The sequence below is a fragment of the Mesocricetus auratus genome, unplaced genomic scaffold (assembly GCF_017639785.1).
Source record: "Mesocricetus auratus isolate SY011 unplaced genomic scaffold, BCM_Maur_2.0 Super-Scaffold_100013, whole genome shotgun sequence".
Taxonomy (NCBI): Eukaryota; Metazoa; Chordata; class Mammalia; order Rodentia; family Cricetidae; genus Mesocricetus; species Mesocricetus auratus.
Window position 1 is genome coordinate 12,655,345 of NW_024429196.1, and position 21,873 is coordinate 12,677,217.

The 21,873-nt window shown below is 39.3% G+C and overlaps 1 protein-coding gene across 1 annotated transcript in view; it reads right to left on the reverse strand.

Moving 5' to 3' along the window:
- Positions 1 to 21,873, reverse strand: part of Gpr158 (G protein-coupled receptor 158) — a 345,101-nt gene that overhangs the window by 46,285 nt on the left and 276,943 nt on the right. Inside the window, exon 6 of the mRNA XM_005082690.4 lies at positions 13,455 to 13,564. Within this exon, the coding sequence (XP_005082747.1) occupies positions 13,455 to 13,564 (110 nt within the window). The remainder of the gene's footprint in view (positions 1 to 13,454; positions 13,565 to 21,873) is intronic.

The following is a 21,873-nucleotide window of genomic DNA, read 5'->3' on the forward strand; positions in this document are numbered from 1 at the left end:
GCTCTGGGACTCTGCCATTCCCACCCCTTTGCAATGGGGTTACAGATGCACAGAGCTGTACGCTTGCATAGCAAGTACGTTTCCTAGTAAGCCATCTAGCTAGCCTCCCCAAATATACAAATTTGAAGTTTAATATTTTTATTATTGCTTATGATTTTGCTATCAACCCAAAGGTATGGATAGCTATACTCTTATGTCTTCACAAGAGTTTTATATGATTAGTTTTCATAGTTGGGCATTTGATTCCTTTGAGATAAATTCTTGCACAGTGTCCAGTAGAAATATAGCCTCCCTGGGGAATGATGTGGGGATTGGCTGGGGGATGTGGGGGACAGGTGGAGGGGCAAGGGGGGAGGGGTGGGAGAGGGAGCTGGTATTGACATGTGAAGCATGCATATTTCTAGTTTAAATAAAAACATATATTGAGGAAAAAAGAAATACAGCCTCATTCCCTTACTGGGGTTATCCTTCTGCCCCACATGTAGACAGCAATTTTCCAGTAGCATTATTAGAAAGACTGTCTTTCTCCACTACATTACCTTTCTCCATTTATCAAATGTTGGTTAATCATAAACTCATAGATTTAGCTTCTGTCTCTCATTTCTGTTTCATTGATCCACATTTTCTTATTCCACTATATTCTGTTGCTTGCTGTTGCCTTGAAGTAAATTCTTCGAAAGAGTTTTACCTGTTAATTATGAAAAATTATGTGTTTGGGTGTTTTGCCTGCATGTGTGTCTGTGTACCATGTGCATGCAGTGTCCAAGGGGGCCAGAAGAGGGCAGGAGACAGAAGATCCCTGGGACTGGAGTTACATGTGATTGTGAACTGTTTTGTGGGTGGTGGGAACTGAGTTCAGGTGCTCTGGGAAGAGTAGTCAGTGTTCTAAACCTCTGAGCTGTCTCTTCAGCTCCTTTGGAATGAGTGCTGACATCAAGAATTATAACTCCTTCAACTTTGTTCTTTTGCAATATTGGTTTGTCCACTCTGGGCTTGTTCTATTTCTGTAGGGAGTGTAGGATAAGTTTATCAAATTCTGAGAAAAAATGAGGCCTGGGATCTTTGATAGAAATTGTAGTTCATTAGTGAAGAATGTATTGCCATCTTAACAGTGATAAGTCTGCTAAAGACTAATATAGACATGTCTCCATTAATCCAGGCCTCAATTTCTTTCAATGGTGTGTTATAGTTTCTACTATTTACCTTGCAGTGTTCCTCACATTTATTTCTACAAACTTATTTTGTACTACTTTAATGTGAAATTTCTTCTTACTTTGAGGTTTTGTTTGCTCATGTGTAGAAATAGAATTGATTTTGGATATTGAACTTGCCTCCTGTAATATTGGAGACTCGTTTATTAGTTCAAAGAGTCTCTCTCAGCAATCTTTAAAATGCTGTCCTACAGAGAACTATGCTATCTGCAACAGAGACAGTTTTATTTTTTCTTTCTGTGGGCCAAATCTGTGGGTAAGGACTTTCAAAAGAACATTGAATAGAAGTGTTGAATGCTCCTGACCTTAAGAGGTAATCTCAGCCTTTCTCCATTAAGCACTGTGTCAGCTGTAGTGTTTTGTAGATGACATCATCCCACTGTGAATTTTCTTCCATTCCAATCTTATTGAAGGGTTTTATCATGATTGTGTGTTCGATTTTGTCAAAGGTCTTTCTGCATCTGTTGAGATGAATGTGTTCTGTCCTATATTATATTAATGTCCTTGCCATATTAACTCTGATTGATGTCTTTCTATATTGACACATTCTTGAATTTCTGGGTTAGAGTCTGAGTTATGTTCTATAGTTTTTTAAAGTCAAGTTCTGTTGAAAATATTTTGTTAAGATTTTACTTTTCTATTTCTACAATGGATTTTGTTTGGTGTCCTACCTTTCTCATAATACAGTTATGATTTTATAATTAAAGCAATACTAGTTTATTACCATGAGTTAGGAATATTGCTGGTCTTCTATTTCTATAGTGGTCTGTGAAGAATTAGTATGAAATCTGTAATGTAATTCATCATCAAAGCTATTGAGGCTTTGGATTTCTTTTCCCCAGGAAGCTCTTTTGATAATTAATTAAATGTTCTTTTTTTCTTATTACAGCTCTGTTGAGATTTTCTGGTTTCTCTCCAGTTGCTCTCAGGTTTTGCCTTTCCAGGAGTACTCAGAATACTTAGGTATTAAGTTCTCTGTGTGTTCAATTCTATTGCTTTGGATTTCACATGTGCCAGTTGTGAGTGACAGGCAGCAGAGTAGCCACAAGTCAGGTGAGCTGCAGCAGAATGATCACAGGTGTATCTACCCACAAAGATGCCAAGATTCTGGGTCTGGCCTTAGGTAGCAGCACAGCTGACAACAGCGGACTGCATGAAGGCAGACAGCTTGCAGGAGCAGACTGGATTACTTTGGCTTTGTAAAAAAGACTGGCTTCTTCTAGCTTTGCTGCATGGAATAAATTAATCTTGTTTCATACTTACTTTCTTATTTACTCTACATAAAGGAAAGGGATATTTCTACTCAAGGACATCTAATATGTGGACAAAAGAATATGAACAAAGAACATTAGGATAGTTATATATTTGGAAGCTATAATATGAGAATACTGATTCTGAATTACCAAATGGATTTTATTTGTTGTTTTAAAAGTGATTGGAATACACATATACACACAGGCATGCAATAAGTTGAAAAGTAGGCAATGAAAACTCATTTTAAGCAAGGCACACAGTCATGAAAATAGATTTGAACACAAGGGTCTTTGCTGAGACTTAGACATAAAACATTGATGCTATCATTAGAAATTAGAGCATATGAGCATGGTACCCCAGAGAAGATGGAATGAGGCAAGATCTCCTGAGCAGATTGGGAGCATGGGGAAGGGCAGAAAGGGACCCAGAAAAAGAGAGGGGGAGAAGAGGACATGGGGGTGCAGCAAGGTTGAGTTGGGGGAAGATTAGAGGAGAGCAGAATGAGAGATACCATAATAGAGGGAGTCATTATAGGTTTGAGGGGAGACCTGGTGCTAGTGAGATCTCCAGAGATCTACAAGGATGACACCAACTAGAAAACAAAGCAATAGTGGAGAGACTACTTTAAATGCCCCTCCCTGATAATGATTTTGACGACTATCTTAATACCATCCTAGAACCTCCATCCAGTGACAGAAGGAAGCAAAGGCAGACACCCACAGCTAAACACTGTACTGAACTCTGGGAACCCAGTGACAGAGAGGGAGGAATGATGAGCAAAGAGGTCAAGACTGGGCTGGTGAAACCCAGAGAAACAGCTGACCTGAACAAGGGGGGAGATCTTGGACCCCAGACTGATGGCTGAGAGGCCAGCATGGAACTGATCCACACCCCCTGCATGTGGGTGTCAGTAAGGAGACCTAGGCAATCCATGGGGCTTGGGGTAGTAGATCAGTATTTGTCCCTGGCATACAAATGGACTTTTGTTGCCCATCCCACAATGAGAGATGCTCTCTCAATCTGGACACTTGGGGGAGGGCCTGAGCCCTCCCTGGAATGAAATGACAGACTCTAGAGATTTCCCCATGGAGGGCCTTATCCTCCCTGGGGAATGGAGTGGGGATTGGGTGGGGGCTGGGGTAGGCTTTGGGGGGAGTGGGCATGGAGGGGAGAGAGAGGGAGCTGGGACTGACATGGGAAGCAAGCTTGTTTCTAATTTTAAAATATAATAAAAAAGTGTTTAAAAAAGAAATTAGAGCATATATATAATATTTTAAAAGTAGAACTCAAAAATGGAAAGGCCATGAATGAACATTTTATAAAGTACAGTTCAAAGTTAAGTCTCATATAAAAAAAAATAAATGGAACGACTGGACCAGACAAAATAAACAAAGTTTTAAGCCTCACTGACTTTCTGTCTTAGTCACATCTAACAGTATATCTGAAGAAGGATAATCAAGACAAATTCCACTTTTATTTAAATTATTATTCAAAAGGCAATTATAGATGATCAGGATTCTGGGTATGAATTTTAGTTAATACAAGGCACCTTTTTGTCAATATGCATGCATTATCTGAATCTTGTGCTTCATAAGAGAAGACATAACAGATCATACTTATTTATAAACAGCATACTTCAAGATAGCACCTCTTAATACGTTTCTGCAAATAATATATATATATATCTACACAATCAACAACCTTGGCCAATCTTCTGGGAACCTTCAGTGTGTTTGATGGGCCAATGTCTAAGTAGTACCTGGAGGAGGCAGAGTGGTAGGAATGAGCAGAGATGAATACCTTCCAGCTTGTCAGACATTTTACAGTTGAGGAATAACTCTTTGAAGGTTATGGGGCTTGTTTTCATGGCTCCTGGGGGAGCCATTCACAACAGCTCACTGTGTACAAGGTCTCAGGGATGTGGTTTCAGGGTAGTCCAGACAGACGGCAAATATGCCAAGAAAAGGGGATGAGAACGGGGAGGAGAGAAAAGGAACATCCTGTCCAGCTCTCAGGTTCACAAGCCCACCCTTCCTTCTGTTAGGTGATCTTAAGTCTGGGGTTAGTTTTTGCAAAATGTAGGGTATGCAGAGCTATGGGGTATAGTGACACAGACTTTCTGAATATTGGCCTGAATCTGAGAATGCCATGCCCTAGCATAAGTTCCTGGTGTGCTCCACACTGATGTCTTCAACTAGTGAACTTATGAAGTAAAGCACTATTTGTTAAGAGCCAACTATCCTTGAGGCCTTCCTGATTCATTAAATGTCATTTAAAATGATAAGCACCTCAAGTGATTTAGTCTAGAACAGTGTTTCTCAACCTGTGGGTCACGATCCCTGTGGGAGTGAATGACCCTTTTACAGGGATTGCCTAAGACAATCAGAAAACACAGATATTTACATTATGATTCACAACAGTAGCAAAGAAAGTAATTTTATTGTTGGGGCTTAGCAAAACATGAAGAACTGAATTAAAGGGTCGCAGCATTAGAAAGGTTGAGAACCAGTGACCTAGAGAGAGCCCAGGCTATCAGATAATGAGCTATGAAATAGGAAAAGAGAGACTTAAGTTCTTTAAAATCCGTTTCCATTTTCTGAGAAGTCAGATTTAGAGTTCTGTACTGCCACCATCCTGTTTCTCCTTAAGCACGCCTCTTTTCTAGAAGGCATCTAGTTACTCTCCCAGAGTGTTGCAAGCAAAGGGTGATGAAAGTCTTGGGTAACTTTCTGTTCATCCCTAACTACTTCCTTAGGCTTTGAAGTTGTAGCACTTCCTGTCCACATGTATCATCGACAAGGCAAGAGACCATCCTTAGAAGCAGCGAACAACAGATCTTTTTCTCTGGTGATCTGTGTGACCTTCAGGAAACACCACCATGAGCTCTACTTTACCCAAGGGTGTTCTGTATCAAGAACACTGACCAGTAGAGATGTGAAGTCACAGGGAGCGCTGCAGAAACATGCTAGTGTGGGGATATTTGTTTATGATATAAAGCTTGCCTGAGGATCAGAATGCAAACCTAGCCACACTAGTTAGCCACAGGGGTCAGGTAATGGTGGTACATACCTTTAATCCTAGCATGAGGGAGACAGAGGCAGATGGTTCTCTGTAAATTCAAGGCCACCCTGGGCTACATGAAATTAATCTAGTCTAAAAGAGAAACAGCTCTCACAAAAGAGATTTCAGCACTTGGAGTGACATGCCTTTAATCCCAGCACTGGAAAGGAATGTAAGGAGGGAGGAGACAGGAGAGCAGTGCAGTCTGAGGAGTACTGCAGTCTGAGGAGCAGTGCAATGTGAGGAGCAGCGTCATCTAAGCAGTCTAGGGATATACTCTGAGGAAAGGATCGCCCCTTTGGTCTGAGCACTGGTAGAGGTAAGAGCTCTCTAGTGGCTGGCCACTTTGCTTCTCTGATCTTCAGCATTAAATCCAATATCTGACTGAGTTTTTATTATTAAGACCAAAGAGAATTCATGCTGCAGAAGAGCATCATTCCACAAAGTAAGTTCTCTGTCTCCCTAGTCAAGATGCAGTGACCACAGATCCATGCTCAAAGGGTACTGTGAATGGTATGTGATTTTGACTGAGGCTAGTGCTCAGCTAAAGCTGTTTAGAAATGCCTCATGTGAAAGAAAATCCCTTGGCCATGACTTGGCACCTTGATGTGGTTTGGATATGAGAGAGGCTATTTCACAAAGGTTTGCGTGCTGGAAATTGGGTCCCTTCAGAGGCCATGTCTTAAGTGTGGAACTTTAAAGTTGGGGAGCCTAGTGTGTGAGCCCTCAGTCTGTTGGGGTCATTGTCTGTGGACAGATGGATTAACTCAATTATCTTGGGTGTCTGAGTTACCTACTTCTTCTTTCTCTTCTTGCTCTTCCTCCCCTTCAACAAGGTCTTACTTGGACTCATCAATATCCTACCTGAGCCTTCCGTGCACTGGGTTCAATGATCTGGATCACTATGCTCAGCTCCTTAGTTCCTTCTTGAAAACAGACAATGCCTGGTCTCTAGAATCCCTCCTGGCCTTTTGTTTTGTCATGAAACATGACATTCCTAATAGACAGAGATACCCTTTTGCTGTTTGGATGTTCAGGCTTCAATACTGTGAGACAAATTCTTTTTCTTCATAAAGTTAGCCTGACTTCAGTGCATTGTTATAGTAACAAGCTATACAAACCTTAAATATCAAGAGTAAACACAGGGAGATTTGCAGAGAAACCTGTGGAGAGTCACAGATACTTGCACAGTCACTCAGCAATGAAAGTTGTCATTTTTTTGTGTGAATGTGATGTGAACAACAGCACCCTGGTCTTCTAAGGAAGGTGGGTGTAACCTATCAACAAAGTGAAATAACCATTCTGCAGACATGTGGGTACAGCCCTGTTTAAAGTTCTCTGCCAGCAATGATGGCTCCAAGTTACCCTGAGTCAAACTCCATCATATTTGAGCACCGCTCCTGTAGATATCCACGAACTTGCTTTTCTTTTCCTTTAATGATTTAAGATACATAACTGTAATTTAATATTCAAAGACTACATAAGGAAATAGAAATAAATACCACCCACTCACTCCCTAAATTTTACTAGGAGACCAACTAAAATGTATAAAATAAACTTTCCCACAACTGTAAACATTTGGTACTAATGAGCACAGTGTAGAAAAGTGCTCTGGGTTTTATAGAGAGCTGAGTGCTGAATAATGCATGAAGGGACAAATCCCAGGCCACAATAAGGAGAGGGCTTTACACAGCTTGCTCAAATCTTTATTTTAAACAGCACAAAAAGGCCCTTTTTTGCTAGCAAAATGCTACTGTAACTTATTATAGGGAATAAAAATTTCGTTTAGCATTGTTTTAAAATCTCTGTCCCCTTGCTTTGCTTCCTGAAAGCACACGTGGCCTTCATAAGCCTAGAGACAGTGCTGTCCCTGTTTCCTGTTTGTTTACATGCTTGTTTTAAGACTATTACCCTGTTATCCAGGGTAGCCTCAAGCTCACTCTGCACACTGACCTCAAACTTATAATCTTCCTGCCTCAGTCTCCCGAGTGCTCAGATTATCCACATTTCATAAACAAATAAAGAAAACTAGCCCCCATGGAGCTGCTCGCTGAGCTTTTGGATCCACCCAGCATCGTTCACAGACTAACACAAGTGGATCCATGGTCAGTCGAAGGAAGCTCTTTTTAATACATGATGATACTTCAGTTCTCCTGATCTAGCTAAAATTGCCCCTTCACTCTCTTCCTGATTTTCTAAAGAATAAAGAGTTTCAAGTTCAAACAAATTGCACTGCATGGATAGCCTGCCAAGAGTTGTCAGTAGACAACTTAATCAAATGACAAAGATAGTTAAAATCTGGCCTGGGATTGGGAGTATAGTTGAAGCGGTAGAGTCTGTGAGTAGGATGTGTGAGGCCTTGTGTTCAGTTCCCAGCTCCACAAATAAATGGATGGATGACTGGTGAGCAGAGAGACGGCTGCCTACTTTGTATTACTGTAGATGTGGGTAATTCCAAACAATGTATGTGACACCCTCCAGGAGAGACCATTATACCACTACTTCAATTCTACCTAATTCTGTGCTGCAGAGTTAATAATATCAGAGATCTTACAATTCTGCTCTTGATTGTTTTGGTGTCTTCGACTATGTGACACTTATCCATGAGAAAAGGCCATCAGAAAAAAGAGGGATTTGCTAAATGTGCGTGAGCTTTCCAGTCCCAAGGACATAATGTACTGTCATGGTAAAGGGAGACCCAAGAAGAGCTTGCCAATTGGTCTGCTCCTTTTCCTTCATAGAATAAATAGGACTTATGATTGTTTTTTTAGTGTTAGAGGCTAAATTCAGATTTAAATTAGTTCTCCTGAAATTCAATTCCTTGTCATTTCTAGCTTTACCGTATGTATGAAAAAAGGATCCTGAGAGTCAACCCAGTCTAAAGGGAGTATTTCTAGAGCAGAATCAGTGAGGTTTTACTTTTCCCCATAGTTTTTTTTCCAAGTATTTGGCGATCTAGAAATCCTATAGACATGAAAATCAATCAGCAAGAGAGGAGTCAATAGAGAAAGAAATGCTGACTCTTTGAGGGAAAGGCTGAGATACAGCCTTTAGTCTTTCTTGCTTACCCTATATTCTGAAGTCTACAAAACCTTTTCATATAATCACTCTCACAGTTTTCTAGAATGTTCTGAATACAGAAGCATGATTTTCTTTTCTTTGTATTAAAAAGGTGAATGGGGCTATGACATTCAGGATATACTGTCCCCTAGCTCAGACTATTTTGACCTGTAAGATCCTGGACATGATCCTCCTGGGGCCTGGCTTTCTGCCCTCCCTCTAATTCTGAGTCCTTGCCCATATTGATCCAATGATCTATCCTTCAGCTTAATTGTTCCACACTCAGTTTCTGTGGCTTACAACTAAAAATTACCTGACATATTCAAACTGCATGCCATCCCAATAATCTCACAACTGAGGTAACAATATATAGTTGATAAAATTGATTCTTAGATGTTAAAATTATTTGGGTTTTGTTGTGGAATATATGTTTAATTATGTAAAGATGTGTTGTTGTTTTACCTTCCCTGCCCAAGACACCTGAATGGTCTACTAAAAAGCTGAACAGTGGATAGTGAGGGAGGAGGTATAGGTAGAGCTTCTGGGCAGGGAGAGTATGTAGCAGAAATTTAGGCTGAGGAGGGAGAAAGAAAAGAAGATAACAGGTAGACACCGGGGGCAAGGCAGCCAGATAGGGAGGAAGCAGGGAAGCAGCACATACAGAATGAAAGAAAGTAAAAAGCCCCAAGGCAAAACATAGATGAATAGAAACAGGTTAAATTAAGTTAAAAGAGTTAGTGAGACAAGCCTAAGCTAAGGCTGAGCATTCAAAATTAATAACAAGTCTCAGTGTCTGTATTTGGGAAGCTGGTTGGTGATCCAAAGAAAATTCCAACTTTCATTTATGTAAGAAGATAATGGAAGAACTAAAATTCACTTTTAGAATAATCAAGCTCTATGTCACCCTTCTACATTGCATCATTATAAAAGAAGTCCTTTCTTGACTCAAATCCAGTCAGAAAGCTCCATTCACTAAAATCACCCACCCTTCAACATATGCAGTACATCACATATAGTATACTCAACACGACCATCTACAAATACAGTATATAAAACCAGTGACTCCATCACCAACAAATACAGTGTATCAAATGCATTACATATACCAACAAATACAGTGTACCAAATGTATTACATCCACCACCAACAAATACAGTATATCAAGTACAGTACATCCACCACCCAGAAAACACAGTGGATCACTGAAGACGGGAGTTCTGCTGGTTAATGCTTGTCAAGCTGACACACACTAGAGACATTGGAGAAGAAGGAACCTCAGGTGAGGAATTGAATCCATCAGATTGCCCTATGGGCAGGCCAGCAGGGACATTGTCTTGATTGATGACTGATGTGAGAGAACTTAGCCCACTGTGGACAGGGGGGCTTAGCTTGTATAAAATAAATAGATGGGTGTGGTTTGGGGAAGCAAGCCAGTTGGCAGTATTCCTCTGTGTTTTCTGCTTCTGCTCCTGCTTGAATTCCTGCTTCATCTTCTTCACGGATAAACATTGAGGAGGAGGAAAGGTAAGTAAATGACCTTCCATTCCCCACCAAGTTGGTTCTGGTCACTGAGTTTTGTCACAGTACCAGAGCAGAAGCACAAAACTGGAATGGCCAGTCATACTCTTAGAGTGGTCACATTTTTCTAGAAATGCTAAAAGCTTTGTTTATGGGTGAACAATGCTATAATTGGTTAAATTTAGGCAATAAAGAAAAAAAACAAATACAAGAGTAAGGTCATGAGATTCATACAGAATTAGAGTAATTTTACTCATTAACTTGGAAAAAGTTTCTACTATTTTTAAGCCTTATACAAAGCAATTTTTTCTTCCCTGAAGTGATTTCTAGAGCCTCACAGAGGAAATAACTTCCATTCCAATCTTAAAATAAGGAAAAGATTATTAAAGAAACCGGTTTCCAAAATTCTAATTATTTCATAAGCCCTCATGATTGCTGCTATATCAGAATCAGTTAATATCCTCTTTAAATCAGTTCCCATTTGTTTCTTTTAAAGTGTTTTAAAGGGAAAACCATACTGTTACCATAAATTTTAAAAAACAGCTAATACATCCTTAAATTATTGGCAGCTATGGAAACAAATATAGTAGAACAGAATGATGACTCTCAAGGACATGGCACTGAAGTGAACAGCTCCAAGCCTGAAGGTTGGCCTGCCCTCTTCCAGAAGTAGATTAGCAGTGGTGTGACAGGTGTTAAGGAAAACTGAGATGCTCCAAACTAATCCTACTCCTAGAAATAATAAGAAGAATTGAAAGTGAAGCTAAGAGGAATTAATCTTCTCACTGCATGATTTTGTGCTATTTAATTATGTCCTCAAATTACATCAAATATTTTTCTACAGGACACAGTGTTATGTGTTCCAAGTACATGGGTTACCCTGAGGTATCATATGGTGAGACTGGGAATATGAATGAACTATGGAAAGAAATTTAGAGATCTTCAATTTACTTTTTCATTCATTTTCATTCATTCATTTGTTCATTCATCTACTAATGAACTAAACCCTTCTACATGTAGGTCACATGACTGCCTGGGATTCAGTGGCTAGACTTTCACTCACTTCAAGAAGAAAATAAATTACAATGAAGACTACCACTAAATTAAAAAATGTTAAGCAGTGAAAAGATTATAACAGACAGTAAGGGCTAGTCTAGTAGCAAGAGAGGTTTTGATGAAGTCACGAATAGGCAAGTCTTACTATTCACTGTATATGGCCACTGATGTTCTTATACCTTTTGGTGAGTATCAGTTGACAAATGGCAATTATATATGGAATGGGAACCTGGAGGGCATTAAAGTATGACACAGTATACTGACATGGTCAAGAGAAAATCAGGAAGAGTAAACCGATTGTCTTTTCCTTTTCTTTTGTAAGATGAATCAGCCTATGATTTCTTAGCATTCAAAGTTAAATTCACATTTATATTTGTCTCTCCTGAAATCGAGTACCATAATGTTTCTAACTTCACTATATATATATATATATATATATATATATATATATATATATATATATATATATGAAGGGAATCCTGAGCAGCATAGATGATCTGGCTCACTCTCAGCAAATAAGTACCAGAAAGGAAAGATGAGAGAAAAAGATGAAGGAATCAGGAAAGAATGGAGGAAGGGGAGAAAGATGGAGGGAAACAGGAAGAGAGGGAGGAAAGGGGAGAAAGACATAGGGAAACATGAAGAGAGAAAGGTAGGAGGGAGGGTTGGGCTTGTGTGGGAGATAAAGTAATTATTGTATTTTCAAAAAGATTGTAAGGAGAGAGAATAAAGAAAAGAAACATACACACAGCATTGAAAATAAGCCTGCATGAGTCTTAGTAGAACAACTTGACTAAGAAATTCTTATAGTCAGGTGGGTACAGAGCAGGATGCTCTATGGTCATCAGAACTACCTCATGCTCATCAGTACCAGGGGCTTCCCCTTTGACACAACTTCACCAATGCTTCCTTAATACTTGTAAATGAGAGGGAGGGAAAGCCTAGGATTTCCAGCCACTCCTAACACCACAGACAGGAAGTTTATTTTATTGTCCTGTTTTGATATTTGGGTGGTCTTGAACTAAATGTAAGTGCCCTCCATTTTTCAATGTTGACAAACTCTGAAGGAATGGTAAAAATAATTTTTAAATACTTGGTTATTCTTTTAAATAATAAAAAATATCATTTTCTTCCCTCAAATCTTTCTAAAATTCTCTTGTTCTAATTTGTGACCTCTTTTTCTTTAATTGTTGCTATATATACGACAAATATTTTATAAAATATATTCCAAAATATATAAATATAACCCACTTAATCTGTATAATATAACTTAAACATCTGTAATTTCAACTTGAACAATAGATATACTGACTTGGAAGGGGGATTTCATGGGGCCCCAACCCTAGACAAATACCTACAGGCAACTAAGAAGTCATTAGAGCAGGAGAATTAGTCTTCCCCAGAGAAGAACCTCCTAATTTGTTATGCCAAATCACTTAAAAATAAGTTTATCTTGGAATATCAGCAGGATTATCCTGGGGCATGGAATTGGGGAATGGAGGACAGCATTTTTGTACAATGAGTGAATTGCTGACTTCTATAGGTGTGACAGTAACCATTACTTCAACTGTGTTGTCTTTCCATCCTGTTTCAGAGAGTAAATGCTGCTAACATCCCAACAGTGTTGTGGTATTTTTTCAGAGTAACTCTATCCTCTAATAGAAACACAATTTCTTAAAACACCTTGTTTGAAGAGTACAGTTCTTTAAAGATTCCTGAAAAATTTAACACATATTTGTAGAGGATGTCTCAGGTAGGTTTCTAATGCTGTGATAATCCCATGACCAATAACATCTTGTGAAGGAAAGGGTTTATTACATCTGACACTTCCAGGATACAGTCCATAACTGAGGGAAGGCAAGGCAGGAACTCGAGCAGGTCAAAACCTGGAGAAGGAACTGAAAAGGGCCATAGAGGAATGCTGTTTAATGGCATGCTCTGTGTGGCTTACTCAACCTGCTTTCTTATGCAACTCATCACTACCTGCTCAGGAATGGTACCACCCACAGTGGGCTGGGCACTCCCAGCTATTGTTAATTAAGAAAATTCTCCCAGAGACTTGTTTATGGGCTACTCTAATAGAGGTAATTCTTCAGTGGAGATTCCCCTTTGTAGATCACTCTAGCTGTTGTCAGGTGAAGAAAAAAAAACCTAACCAGATGTGTGAAATATATGTGTGTCAATTATCTTGCTCACTACATTGGTGAGTAATGGCCAGCTCAGTTTACAATTAGTAGAGAACCAAGCAAGTTGGTCCCTCTGTGGGAATGAGAACTGATAAGCATAATAACATACCTGTGAAGCTTGAGAGTCACAGTTCCATAAACAGTGGCAAAGCCGAGAAGACGGACCCACCTTAGGAGAATACAGCGGAAGGTACTTGGCTCAAAGTACAGAATAACAACCTGCAGGATGAGACAGAGAGAGACCTTCAGCATCCATTGCTGTCCCACAACAGTTAGTACTTTATACCTGGGTGCTGGTATGCGTTAATTTTGACATAAGCATACACTCACTGAAATAGTTATTTAAAATGCTCCCTTAATTCATCACTGAATTGAAGAACTACAGGAATCTCTCTATTGATTTCAGTGAAAGCTAAAATCCTTAAATTTAATTTCAAGGGGTTCTGATCACCTGTTTCCAAGTCTGTAGTATGCAAATATCTGTCTCTTTCTTTTCCACACAGTCAACCTTGCAGGCGCTTCCCTCTGCCTTCTGCTACTACAGCCTTTCCCATTCTCCTATGCCCTTCCCTTCCCTAGGTGAGGCAGCCTAAAAGGTTTTCCATACTGTACCTCTCAACATCCATCCACAAATCTGGCTTTCACACTCAACCCAGAACATGGACCAATGATTTCACTGAGTTTCAATAAACATAAATGAAATATTCCAGATGTGTCTCTTATGGATCCTTTTTGGCTGTTGAGGCCAAAAACCAGCAGGAAAGAGACACATATGCCAAAGATTGCAGTGACATAAACACAGGAACTACAGTGGGTGTCTGAACAGCTTCAGTGGGGCAACAGAACAAGCGACCAGTTCTATGGGACAGACAAAAGACATGTACAAGATACTCCAATGTCTTTCATACACTCCTATGTAAATTTCAGTAAGTACTCATGGAAAAATTTGTCTGACTCTGCCATGGAGCCTTGGGTAGTGCTAAAGAATGAATGATGTTGCAAGGAGGGCCTTACAATTACCTGGATGAACAGGTATTAACTGTTCAAGTCAAGGTCATCACTATAGGAACACTGGTGGTGACCAAAAGCATGAGTGTTAACTTCGACTTTTTAAACTAGAAGCATGTCTACTGTGGTCAGCTAACATTTCTCTTAACTACTGCACAAATACCATCCCTCTCCTCAGTGTCTCTAGAATGACATTAATTACAACTTATTCCTGTTTCTCAACTATATTAGGGAATTTTTTCAAGATAAAAGTAGGCACATACCCAAGACATCACCACATTGTGCGTTCTGGAAATCATGTGATAACTTGCAACTCTATTCTTTCACTTATACAAAATGTATTATTAAATTATTAATTTTACAACTTACTGTGTGTGTGTGTAGAGAGAGAAAGAGTGAATATACACATAAATCCTTGCCTCTAAGATTTATAAGAAAGATTTTGAACTCAGAAAAAGATATAAACACAAAAACCATTTACAATTTTGAAAATTTACATATTAAATTTTGTCTTGTTAATTTTAGAAATAGTGTCTTTGTATATGAAAGCAGTAGTAATTATCAGTTCTGCAAAACCGAGAAGCAAGTGCCATTGTTAGTAAGGATTTGATGCTAAATGAGGAAGAGAGAACTTTGGGCAGGGGAGAGATCTTGATGCATGATTAAGGGATTTGGGCACTAGCTTGTTTCTTCTCACAGCAAAAGGAAATAGCAAATAGGAGACTGGGGACACCAGAGTAGAAAAATGACAACACATAAATCTCAACTATTAGCATTAGAAATGGATTTTGAAATTATTCTGGCAACATGGATTCCTGGGGGTACTCAGTTCTGAGTTATAAGATAGCTTTCTACTGTATAGTACGTTCTGTTAGGGAAAGGAATTGGCAGAGGGGTAAGTAGTTTAATGGCACCCGGTGCAAAGAGTATCATGTAATTATTGGCTAATTTTAGTAGGAAAGTTACTTTATTTATTCCTTGTCGTAGAAGTCACAGTTGTTCATTGTCTTATAGTTACGCCCCATTGTTTCATCTGGGAGGGTGGGTATCTGGGAAAGGACCTAAGGTGTAAGTGTGCAGGTTAAAGCACAGCTGGGGGTGGTTAGACAGGGGTGTTGTGGGAAAGTCCAATGCCCATGGCCACAGTGAAGAAGAATAAAAGAAGAGAAGCGTGGATGACACAGCTCTAAAACGGGTCGGGTGGGGTCAGAGCGCTGGAAGCTTTGAATAACAGGGTGAGGGACTCAGAATTATTCCATGGGCACCCCATTAAGATTCTTCCTGCTGAGATCTGAATATTTGTTAAGGAACTCATCTAGCAACAGACTGCCACGGGGTGGGTTGCACTACAGAACAGGAAGAAAGCGAAGGCAAGATCGATTAGGAGGGAGAATAAGCTGGGGTGATTGATCTTGTAGACAGATTTCTTCTCTTTGTTTTATTCCATGCCATTCATTGCAGGCCCCAAACAACTGTAGGAATGTTTCTGCTTAGGACTTCAGTGGCTCTCAGACTCTTAGGAGATAATTAAAAATTTTCAAATGGGTGGCAAGGCTCAGCACCACAGAATCCCACTCATCGCTGCTGTGTTGTTATCTTGCTCCTACCCAAGCCTGCAGACCCTTGCACGTGTGGCTTCTTCCTATGGATGTTCCTTGCACTGACCCATGCCTCACCTGTACATGGATTATTTTCGTCCATCTCTTCTGGCTTTGATCAGAACAGTCCTTCCTTTATGAGGAAGAGGACTTCCTGTGGGATGCCTCAAGATGTCTACTTGTTCTCACCTCTCTCCTCTAGCAGGGTCAGGCTCTGTGACAGCCATGTTCATGTTGTCTGCTTCTGTGACACTGAGAATGAATCCTGGCATGCCAGAAAGGCCCCAGTCATGATATTTTGAATGAAATAAAGCAAATAAAGCTATAGAGGGAAAAAGTACCACTTAATGTAATCAGTGTTGAGAGACCAAGAATTCAATCATTTGCTAGAACAAAGGAAAGAATAACTGACTCAAGAAAACATCTGATTATTTCTTGAGGCAAAGGAAAATAAATACTAAAGACATTTACAGAGTTTAAGCCTGGTTGACTGAGAGTAGGATGGTTGTGTTTGAATGAAGCAGATAAAAGGAAATGATGTGTAGGGATGGAGTAAATTATGAGACTTCAACCTAGGCGCTTCCCTGTCACATCCTTCGTGACTCAGCTCAGGCTTGGCATCTGTGACACTTCCCACTCCTCCCACAGAACATCAGAGTTCCATCTTATTTGTACATTATTTACGCTTGTTGAATGCTAGGCTTCCTTCATTCACTCAACAGCTCTATTTTAAAGTAATTATTTCTGCAACTTGGTTGTTTCACATATCTTCCTTGCTGTGACATAATGTGTAAAAGATTTTTCTTGGTGGGAGGAGTTATGGGGAAAGGGTTGATCTGGGAGGACTGGGAAGTGAGTGCGCTCAGGGTTCACGATGTGAAATTCCCAAATAATCAGTAAAAGTATTATGAAAAAAATTGCTAGCAATTCCCTTACACAGCACTTGGCAATAATTGGTAACAGATTAATCTGTTACATATGATATATGTTATATTTGATAAATTATTTATACATGTATACAAAAGATATTGAGAAAAGGAAGAAGTGGCGGGGATGAAATACAAGCTTGTTCTTTAATAAATTGTGAATAAATTGCCTATAGGACAATTCAGATTTAGATCTTGCTAGTTGGTATGCTATATAATAAAAAAATCAAACCCAAAATAGATCTCTAAAGTTTTTTACATACTAACATAATTTAACAAAATGACTATGAAATACACAGCCCTTGCCTAACCATAAGTTGATAACATTCAACAACAAACCTTTATAGGAAAATTAATCCATTAAGTTAAAGGACTTATGAATGATGGATGATTCTAGGATATAAAACTGGCAGCTGCCATATTCTTGTGTAAAAACAATGATAGCATTGGAACTGCTATGGCTTCAATGTCCCCTACAAAATTCATCTTGAAATTGTCTTTGTAAAAGTACTAAGAGGTGGGACCTTCAAGAAATTGCTAGGCTATGAGAATCTTGGCCTAATGAATGGATTGAGGTCATAAGGCAGCAGTGGGGTTGTTTCTGAAATGGGCTCTTGATATAAATCGGTTTATCCTGACTGTTCTAGGTGTCTTGCTAGTGCTTGCCCTTCTCTTATGATTCTTGCTTAGCATATTTCTCAGGTCTGGTTACATGATTCTTCCTACCACTCACCAGACTAAGCTGGGTTTTGTGGCTGGAAGCTTTTCTCTGTCTCGCTTGGTCCCACTGGACTGATCTCTTTTTCCTGCCCACCAGTACCTGCAGCTGCTTACTAAATAATCATTCTAAGGCTTAGCATGAATTATAATTGTTTGGCCAATGGCCCAGGCTTCTTACTAGCTAGCTCTGCCTATAAATGAACACATTTCTAATATTTTATATTTTACTATGATGTTCATGGCTTGTTATCTCACATCTTGCCTCTCCGTTGGCTACATGACCTTTTTATTCCAGTATCTTTACTTGGATTTTCTGCCTGGCCATTTGTCAAAACGGCTTTATTCATCAACCAATAAAAGCAACACATATTCGCAGCATACAGAAGGACAACCCACATCAGGGTTTTGTGTTATTCTCCTGCCATTTGTTCTCATTGGATGCTGGTTCTGCTCTCACTGGGTGCTTGTACTTCCCAGCATGCAAATCCATTAGCAGAATGAAGTTCTCTTGTTAATAATTGGCCAGCCTATGGTGTTCTGTTATAAGAGAAGAAAATGGGCTCAGACATGCCACATATTGTTCTCTATGCTCATATTGATCTCTCATCACCCATGTTTTGGGTCCAAGTATACCTCACCATCTTTATTTTAAGAGAGAAGAGACTACATGCCAATGATGGCAATATCTATTTTTGCTCCATTTATCAAAATTATCACTTTTAGAATCTCAACCCGCAGAAAGTTCCTTTATTGAAAGACTCACTGAAGGCAGAATTCCAAAATACCACCACATGGAAAAACTGTACCCACCCTTTCCCTAACACTAGAGGATAACGAGAGCCATAAAGATACATCAAATATGTTGGAAGAATGATGAAAATGTTACACTCCATCTACTGAGCAATCCAAGCACTGAAGAATACACACCGGCTGGTCTTACTGGTGGAACTGGACACTTTGGGCACTTGTTTTTAAATTTTCATTCTTTAAAAAATTACTACATAGTAATAGTCTTCCCCCCATGTTCCAATAACTCTACATTGGTAATTATTCTGCTTCTTCAGTTATGACGTTTTTGTATGTGTAGTGCTAGGGATTGAACCCAGGACCTTGAGTATGCAAGGCTTCTACCACTGAGGTATCTTCAGCCCTTGGTTATCTGAGACATGGTCTCCCTATATAGCTCTGGGTGGCCTTGAACTTGCGTCATAACTCAGGATGGCCTGGAATTGAGCTTTTCCTGTCTCCTACCTCCTACAAGCTGAGATGGCAGAGTGCAATAAGTTATGACTTTAAAGTATGCAGCTTGATGTCTGTTGGGTGACAATCCTCCTTTGATACTCAAAACAGCTAATAGAAGGAAAAAGAGAACCAGAAAGAAAAAGAATATTCATTATTCATTAGCCCTCTCAAATATTCACAAAATAGAAGAATGCTTTTGAATAGAATATATATTTTAAAGGATAGTCACAACTTTAGAAGCAGAAACAAGATCCATGTTGGCTCAGCAGACAAAATCTTAGAGGTACACTGGTCAGAAGCCAGCATGGTCTGACAGCCTTCCTGGAGGAGCTCTGAGAGGTAGCTGTGTGATGCTCATTACTGGGTTCTAACCCAGTACCTTGGAGACCTGAGCACTAGTGTTAAATAGCAGCACTGATTTCCTAATTAACACAAGTGTCATTTGATTCAGTTCAGAGGAACAGGCTGTGAATTATACTACTTTTGTGGGTGAATGAAGTGTTATGTGATTTGGGGTTTCTATTAGCAGGGGTTGTGAGGACAGTTTGGTTTATAAAACATTACTTGTTAGTAGAAGGTACAATAATGGTCACAGTTTTAAATTAATTATTTAAAGTTTCATTCAAACTCCAAAAATAAAAGCACAAGGTACTTACGCAGCTTTACATTTACACAAAGGCCATGCATGTGACCGGGACCATTAATATGATTACACACTCACACAGCTTCTTATTTTGTACTTGGCTCCTATTACTCCAAAATTACAATAAGGAATAAATCATCTAAAATATAGAGATAACTTCAAAATTATAAAATACTTGGAGGTTACTATGTCAGCAGATACAGTGCACCTGGTAAGTCCTTTAAAAACCCCAAATATCCCTGAAATATAAAAAGAAATTATAAACTAAAGATAAACATGACAGTATCACAGAGCCTTAGTAGTGACTATACTTGCAGTTTGGTAGGGTTTGTCCAATTAAGAGGTGCAGTCTAATGCTGAGACCAGAAGGTTTTCACAAGATAAACATCTTCAAACTGCTCGGTCATATACAATTCCACTGAATTGTTTGTACACCAGTCAGCATGGGAACCTTGTCCAGGACTTCTCAACCTCATCAGCTTTTCCTCTCCCAGGCCACTCACGGACCAGAGTGCCAAGAGGTGGAGGCAGCTGTGGACCCTCAGCTGGGAAAGAGCGTGGCAAAGTGAGGAGAGCCAGTGCTGAGGGGAGTAGTGGGAAGGACAGGCCTCCTTCTTGGGCTCAGTTTCCCAATATCCCCACAGGGAAAGGTCCTTCATGGAAACAGCCCAACCTAACAAACAGAACAAACACACAAACACATCACAGTCTTCTTTGTGTTACACACAGAGACTGTCTTAAGAATTCAGAGCCTCAGATTCCAGGTTCAAAAGAAATGTTGATCAAAAATAAATTATGATGCATAGTTTATGGATGGCAGTCACCTTATCCTTCCCAGTCATGTTCTCACAATACGGTGAGTACATTGTGGAGATACATTTAGCAAAAAAATTAGCTAGTAAACAATATGCATGAACTATTTGATATATTATTATTAGATATGCCTAGAATTCACATGTATGTATGTGTTTACATATCCATATCTATGTACAGAAGTGAAAGTATACTTGTCTATTACACTAAATATAACACCCTTATTTTGTTACAGAAAACAAGGCAAAAAAGGGAGCAAGCATAAATGGTACACAGAAAATATATTTTATTATTTATTCCTCTTAAGAATTTCACCCAGCCAGGTGGTGGTGGCGCACGCCTTTAATCCCAGCACTCGGGAGGCAGAGGCAGGCAGATCTCTGTGGGTTTGAGGCCAGGCTGGACTGACAGCCTCCAAAACAATACAGAGAAACCCTATCTTGTAAAACCAAAAAAATAAAAAAAAAGAATTTCACCCAAAGATTATGCATTTCTTAGTTACCAAATAAAAGTTAGTAAAAACCTGCAACATTGGCTCTGCTTCCTAGGTTCCCTTTAGATGCTCTTACATGCTAACCACCAGTTCCTCAGAGACAAGTACACACTAGTGAAGAAGATAGCATATCAAGGATCGAAGTTTATAATTAGCTTTTGAAATATGAAACCTTGATAATTGCTAAAATGGGAAGTTAAAAATTCATTTAAAATGAATAAATGTACACCAAGAAAGTGTTAGAGGGTGCAGAGGTGACTCAGCTGGTAGGTTCGTGAAGTCACTATCTTCCAGCCACGATGACATGAGTTCAATGCCAGGACCCATCCACGTGGTAGAAGAGAAACAATTCCTACAAGTTATTCTCTCACCTCCACACTTAAGACATAAGACATGGCATGAGTACTTCCCCAACTTAAATAAATAAGCTACACACAAACACAATACACATTAAAGAAAGCAGTACTTTTTGTATAATATTGCTTTGTTTTGGCATTCTTTGTCTTACTGGTTTTTTGTTTGTATACTATGGTTTCAGATTTTGTTTCTGTGAGTTCTCTCTCTCTCTCTCTCTCTGTGTGTGTATGTGTGTGTGAGAGAGACAGAGACAGAGACAGAGTGAGGGACAGACAGAGAGATAGAGAGACACAGAGAGAGATTCTTGTTTTGCATTGGTTCTTTTGGTTTGTTTTTATTGCTTACTTGTTTGTTTTTCAAAAAGAGAGGAGAGGATGTGGTGTCCAGTGGCCAGAGAGATGGGAGGAACTGGGGTAGGGGAAACTCTGAGAGAATATATTAAATAGGGAAAATGGGAAGGCAGAGGGAGGGAAATACAGAATAAGGTTGGAAAAGAGTAAAGGGAAATAGCAGGATACACATAATCAGAAAAGGGAATGGAGAAAGGGGCTCTTTATAAAAGGAGAGGAGAGTAAGTACAGAAGGAGAAAGGAGGGTAAAATCACAAGGAATCATACTATTATTATTTACCTAAACAAAAATCTATAATACATATAGTTATGCATATAATATATATATACAGCTTTAATGACCTTTTTTCATCTGGGTTGATGGCACTCCCTCTGAGA